This window comes from Notothenia coriiceps, unplaced genomic scaffold (genome assembly GCF_000735185.1).
Source record: "Notothenia coriiceps isolate Sejong01 unplaced genomic scaffold, NC01 NC01_scaffold00000339, whole genome shotgun sequence".
NCBI classification, from domain to species: domain Eukaryota; kingdom Metazoa; phylum Chordata; class Actinopteri; order Perciformes; family Nototheniidae; genus Notothenia; species Notothenia coriiceps.
The window spans coordinates 8,808,137-8,815,313 of record NW_011333040.1 but is presented as its reverse complement, the minus strand read 5'-3'; the positions used below and the strand labels follow the sequence as shown (position 1 = coordinate 8,815,313).

Below are 7,177 nucleotides of genomic sequence, written 5' to 3'. Positions count from 1 at the left end.
GTATGTTGCTGCTGCATGCGTTCTTTTACTTGCGCTGGTTTTATGAACAGAACCACGACCGTGTTCAGTCATTCATGTAGAGGACAAGCTCGGAAAACCAGTTAAAGAGGGGGTTTTCTCACGCTGTCTGTTATGTGGTCTGGGGCCGGTTTTTCAAAAACACATCTTCCATTATGTTGATGTATCTGTACTTGAAGTAGCCACTTAGTACGTGATGCCACACACATCGCTTTGCAATCATGAGTAAAAACCAACAACGTAAAACAGTTATAAAGTTGTTAAATACAAACAGCACTTCCTACAATAATACAAAAAGAAAAAAGGAAATACATAGTCTGCATACATAAGATAGCCGGCAGTGGCTCAGTCAGAAGGGCAGGTTTCCCCTAGGATGGGAGTCAAGAAGCGGGTGCCTAAGGCACGTGGCCGCATAATGTGAGCGTGCGAGCGCGTGAAGTCTTTTTAGTGTGTGACGTGCGAATGCGCCGCGCCAATTTGTTGGTGGGCTGCACAACGAAGGCCTGGAGGCCTAGGTAACAGGCCGCGTCTGACTATTTGCGCCCTAGGCGAATGTTTATATGGTAAGGAATAAATGAAAATCGTCCTACAAAACGAAATACACTACAAAAACAGAAACCTTATGACATAGTAATAATAGATGTCAAAAGAGGCTACAAAATGTATTAGTATTGTCATGAACATTGTTGATGGGGGGACGGACGTCACTTGCTCTAGGGCAGGTCCGGAGGGTAAATTGTTGCTTGAACATTTTTAAAGTAAAATGCATTGCAATCTGTTGCACTTTGAGCACACAATACTAGAACTCTGATTCTAGGAGGGTACAGACTCTAATAACACCGATATGAAAAAGATCGGTTTAGAATTTTATCTATGACATAAGTATGTGAGACACTAACCAATAACCCTTCACCATAGGCCAATAAAGTCAATAAATGTAGCTTATTTTATTTTTGATTGTCAAATTCATAGTCTTATTTAGTACCTAGATTAACATTTTATTGTATGTTATGCCATATTTTTGTATCTCTCCAACTGTTAAACGATAGTTTGGTTTGCTGTCCTATGTATCATGGAATAGATTTCAAACTGTTTTTATCGTAACCTGACGATAATTATAAAGAGTGCCCTGTGGAAATATGGTGTTTAAATAATTTGGGTCAAAACGTGTTTGAGACCCACTGACGATAACTTAGACGTAAAATTAACTATCTAAACAGCTCAGTCCTTTACCTCAGCTGAGCTCTCAGTCGTTACAGGAGAGCTCTCCTCACCCTGGTTGTAGACATCTACTCTTATAATCCGTTAGCGCAGCTAGCACAATTCTGAATAACAACCAGCGTCCGCGTATATCGCGCCTTCTTCTTCTCCCTTCGCTCGGCTCCTCTCTTCCCAGCGCTCGCACTTTGGCTGAGCTGCGGCATCTTGATAAGCAACGTTATCCGCTCCACTGTTATCACTGTGCAGCGCCCATCCTACAGGGCAAATGAAACGATGTGTAACCGGGTGAGAGATAAGGTGTTACATTACTTAATTATGAATGTTGTTACATCAAGGCCGAACACTTGGTCATGAGCGCCACAACGGGTCAAATGTTTTTTCGCCTCCCAGAGCTACCAGCGCAGCGCCCCCAGATCTGGCGGCCAGGCGGACCGCCCCTATGCCAAACTCTACCCTGCCTAAGAGTACATACAGTGCAACGTGTCTCAACATTTTGCAAAAATACACTTATTGAACCATACAAATCACCCAATACTGCAAGGTGGATCGCCGGCACCTGTAGGATTAAATGCTTATGGTTAGTTGTAAGTGTGCACTGCTTGGGGCCTGTCAGCACCGTCCTTGATGGAGCATAGCTGTTGCTGGACCTGTATTTTAACTAGGGAAAGGAGGGAGCAGAGAGTAGAGTAGCTTGTCAATCTGTTCTGTTCTTTCTGTGACTATCGTGCTCATCCTCTCAGACTTTGAGTTGCGCGTACTAAGAGACGTGTTACCATGGGAACCAAACCCAATGGGTAGCTGTATTAAAGTCCGAGTGAAGACCAGTCGGTGTCAATCTGATTTGGTCAGAAATGGAGACGAGAAATGCGGGAGATAATATGACCCGGGAGGAAACCGGGAGAGGCAATGAAATCGAGTCTCTGTGAAAACTCGGGAGGTTTGACAGTATGCGCCCCCTCCACCCCTCAGAGTCCCATGCTCCCCCGGGCGTGTACCAATAGCTGCTCACTGCTCCTGAGGCTAGACGGGCCGGCCGGCGAGAGGAAAAGCAGGGAGAACAGCGATGTCACTGTGTGCTGCATTGTGAGACCGATGACAGCGAGGGTTTGATCCCCGTTCCATATTCGGTTCGTCGGTGCTTAGATATAGGAGATATCGAGTCAAGACGAAAGCAGGGACAACAACATGGACGTCGGGTGGCTCCGGAAACAAGCGTGTGTCGGAGCCTCGGAGTGTGGGAGCAGCCATTTCATGAGCGAGGTAATATCACAGTTTTTGACGAGAACAGAAATATGTTTTCCCGCATCGCTTTAACATTTACACCGAGAGTAACGAGGGCCTCTGTTACCGAGTTCTAACAAACCCTGATCTTGATTCTGCTCTGTTTGACGTTGAAATGATCACCATTGGATAACTCCTTATTCACCAAAGACCAACTTACAGAGGCTCTGTGCGATTTGAAAGAACAAATCCAGATCTAATTCTGTTAAATTTTGCAAAGTAAGGATGCAGAAAATTAGAAAAAAACGTCTTTCTTCACATAAGTGGTTGAGCGGTTAAGTGCCTGGATAAGTTGACCAGATTAATAATTCATAAACTCTAAACCTCTGAATGAGAATCTTGACAGCAGCCACTAAGCTGAACAGATTACGGATTGTCATTTTAAAAAAACAATTCACAACTTCGGACAAACAAACACATTTTCTCACAAATAAGATAATCTGTTAGACTTCCTGTAAGTAACAGAGAGCTCATGTCACTGTGTGCTCTGCATGTGACCATTAAAGAGGGTTTCATCCCTCCCAATTATATTCTATTCTTTTCTATATCTATATCTATTCTATATCTATTTTACAGAAAATGTAAACATTTATAGAATAAATAAAGTAATCAAAGTACTTCATCTTTTAAAATCAGTACAAAATCGGTATAAATGAAGGTTAGTAATTGAAAACATTAAAACCATTTCAAACTGCTTTGTGTTAGTTTGATATCTTACTTTGTTTTATGAAATAAGCGTGTAAATAAATAGTCAAACATACTCTATAAATGTTTTAATATTTGAGGCATGTATCTTGCATTTTGGGTTTCTGACAGTTTTGATTTTTTTTTTAATTACCAAATTAAAGGAACTACAAAGGAAATGTACCATGCATGTGGGTTAGGTCATTTTAAAAAGGTGCTGAAGAAAGACAAAAAGTTTCCTTTAATACCCCAAAATAAACATAGCGTTGACATGTTTTAAATGTATTTGGAAATGTTTGTCTTTTTTAACCTACCATGTGTGTTCTTGTTTCGTCCAGAGTCTCTCCCTCAGAACAACATGGCGGTTATAGTGGGAGCAGTTTGTGGAGCGTTGTTTCTGCTCGTCCTCATCGCTGTGGCCGCCTGCGTCGTCATGAGGGTGATGCACAGCCGCCACGAATACGAAGGGTCAGTGTCCCCTCCTCAATATATATATAAAGTATAATGGATATAGTGTAGTGTTTTCCCAAATGCATATATAATAGATATCAGAAACATCAGGTAGGTTTACACGTAGGAGGAATTTGACTTGATGTCGTGGTGCATACATAAGAGTAATTAAAAAACAGATATATTTTAACTTGTTTTAATTGTTATGATTTCAATTGATGTGAAGACAGCATTCATTTGTTTCCCTATTTATTAACTCTACCTACTCTAATTTGAGGAATTAAATAATATATTACCTTTACAACAAGACGTCTAAACGAATATAATAATATGATATAATGCTCAGTGTTTTCAGTTTCTCACATTGTGTGTGCTTGAGTTATTTTTTTTTGAATTTCTAAATGTATTTATAGTTATATGCGACGCCCACAGTGGTTTAGTCATCCTCCTGTAACACCTCTAACTCTTTCTGCATGGGAGCTGGGTCTCTCTCTGTGTGAAAATCAGTTTGATGTCTGATCTGTTGTTGTTTACTTCTTATGATTGGATGTTGTTACTAATCATTCATGTTTGTTTAGAGTATGGGTTGTAACGGTATGAGATTTTCACTGTACAATAACACCCTGAGAAATGATCTTGGCATAGGTATTACACTATTATGATTAAGCTTATTATTATTATTATTATTATATGTATTTGTATTGTAATTTTTTTTAATTAACGCACCTGAACGCATCACAACACATATACATAACCCCTGAGAACTCATTACGCACCTGAACGCATCACAACACATATATATAACCCCTGAATGAGAACAGCATGTTATAATACTGCATGTAACTAAAGTACGTTATACAGCTATAAAAAGCATGTTAATTTGCATTTTGTAGCACATACAGCAAATTACCATAGAAAAACAAACAACCCAGTACGATAACCTTACATTTTAACAGCCTGGTAAACCATTACAACCCTAATATAAAGACAAAGGACTGAATTACCTTTTTGTGTTTTTAGGTAGTTTGATCACGTTTGCCTCGCATGCTTTAAATGAGCTTTAAGACCTCTTTAAATTAATTAAAAAAGCACCTGTTCGGCTGATTTTATCTCTGGGATGTTGTGGGTGTTCTCACTGGTGCCGGTCTCTGTCCTCTCATTCCTGTTTAACCTCCCTCTAACACTCTCTTTAACGTCATTAATCTGCATGTTGTCTCTTGTGCTTGTTCTTCATGTGTTTCCACTAAAACTCCAAACTAACTCGTCTCGATCACCAGCTTATTATTGCTTTTATTTTTTTAAATAAAACGTCAATGTCAACAGAAATGTTTCAAGGTGTCAAGCAGTGGTGGAAAAGTACTGAGATCCTTCATTTACATCAGGGGAGTCAAACTCAATTTCATCGCGGGCCACATCAGCATTATGGCTGCACTCAAAGGGCCGGTTGTAACTTCAAGACTATATAAAAATACATAAATATATCATATATATAAAATAATGTATTATTACATTATTTTCCTTCGCATTGGATTATTATCGGATAGGGTAATAACTTCATAATGAACTACGTCTGAAAGCAGAAGTCTAGGGAAAATAATTGCAAGTCTCTTCAGTGAGAATGTCACAAAATGATTTTAAAAGAAAAGCCAAATTCCGGAAAAAAAGGTGAAATTTTGAAGAAAAAAAAGTGATTTTTAAAAAAAAAGAATTTAAAAATAGGTTACATTTGGAGAAAAAAAGTAACATTTGAAAAAAAAAAATAACATTTACAAAAACAATTCTAAGAAAAAAGGCATATTTAGAAGAAAAAAGTCAAATTTCAGATGCATTGTGGGACATGTAGTTTACGGGCAATATGCTTTTGTAAATCGGCATGTAACCGTATAATAAACGTATTATTCTTTGCAAGCTCTTCTGGGGCCACATGAAATGAAGTCACGGGCCGGATTTGGCCCCCGGGCCTTGAGTTTGACACCCCTGACTTACCTCAACATTTAAACGAGCATAGTATTAAGTTAAAGTAAATCTAAAGTACCACCACTGCCGAATCACCTTGAAATGTTTGGAGGAAATGTTAAAAAAGTTATTAGACTTTCTCTCTTACTGCAGTGTCTTGACTCGAGGTGCACTGATGACGTTTTCTGGTATTTATTTCATAAAAACAACCAAAAATGTTTTCATGTTTTCAATTGGAAATTCTCTAAATTCTGATACAAGCACTTTTTAATGAGAAAGTGTGTCTTATCCTGTTGTTAATACATACAATATTAATAAGAAAATACATAATAAATTAATAATTTGATATATTTGACCAACATTAAACCTCGGTTCTGTTTAATTTGTGTAACACCATAATATAAAGAAATAATATCAGTTATTTTTGTCTTGGGCCATCTATATATTGATTAATGAGTTAAATCCCATGTAGAAAACACTGTACAATAGATTCAAATGACAATTTACGCAAATAATAAGCACATTTTTCATCACAAAGCATGCCTGATGAATACAGCTTCAATTAAAAATACATTTAATGAATTTGATGTAATACAACATTATCAATTAATCCGACGTATATCATTCTAGCCCTGACGTTTAATTGGGTTTGTTTTGTAAAACACCAGAAAATAGAGACACAAAAAGTGTGTTTTTATGAATTAAAATGTAGTGTTAATTGAAGCCCATCAGTGCACCTCCAGTCTCCTCTCTGTTGTCGTGTCTCATCTCTCATTATTTATTTTTGTCTCGTGTCCCATCTGTCCGTCTCTGTCTCCATTTGACTGTGCACCAATGATTGCTCGACACCCGGGGAATCGCTAAACCTAAAATAGATGCACGTCCTTGGAAAGCGTGAGCTCTCAGGCTCCCAAGCCCCGAAAGAAGGTGGAGGTCAATCTGGAGAGCTCCAGGGGCCCCAACCCCTCGGGGCCGGTACAGGTACGAGCTGGGGGGGCCAAAGAGTTTATTTCACTGATTCAGGGTATTATTCAGTGTGTGGTTCCTTTTTTTAAATATGTAATTAAAAAGGTATGTTTGAATATGAAATATGGATATTTTTCCCCATAATTCGTATTTATTTTCGATTTAAGTTCATTGTGTAATTTCCCAAGAGTCAATATTTAAAGATATTAAAGCTTTTAATAATATTTAAATGTCATTCATTAATAATTCAAATAAAAGCCTTGAATGTGTTAAACATTTTTAAATCATTTACCAAATTAAAATGTATGAAAGTATGACCAGAATATTAAATAAATAGAATAACATTTTTTAATATAATGGACTTTTGTGGCCAAAATTGATCGAAAAAAACAAATGAAAAAATATTTTTTAATAACCTTAAAGGTGGGGTATGTAATTTATTTCAGAAACACTTTTTGTTATATTCCATGGAATGCTCTTAACATCCCGATAGCAATTAATATCTTAAATGCTTTGACAATAAACATATAAAAAAATATCATCAGTGGAAGCCGTGGCGCTGTAAAAAGCACGACCAATCATCTGAGCCGGCCCGGCTAAA

At 37.8% G+C, this 7,177-nt stretch overlaps 2 protein-coding genes across 2 annotated transcripts in view; one reads left to right on the top strand and one right to left on the bottom strand.

Annotated features, from left to right (window-relative positions):
• The window catches only part of LOC104944757 (serine protease HTRA1B-like), a 221,043-nt gene that overhangs the window by 194,320 nt on the left and 19,546 nt on the right, over positions 1-7,177 (bottom strand). The gene's annotated exons all lie outside the window — the stretch shown is intronic.
• Positions 3,547-7,177, top strand: part of LOC104944746 (myelin protein zero-like protein 1) — a 6,868-nt gene continuing 3,237 nt past the window's right edge. Inside the window, exons 1-2 of the mRNA XM_010770323.1 lie at positions 3,547-3,672; positions 6,486-6,591. Coding sequence (XP_010768625.1) covers positions 3,563-3,672; positions 6,486-6,591 — 216 coding nt within the window. The 5' untranslated portion in view covers positions 3,547-3,562. The remainder of the gene's footprint in view (positions 3,673-6,485; positions 6,592-7,177) is intronic.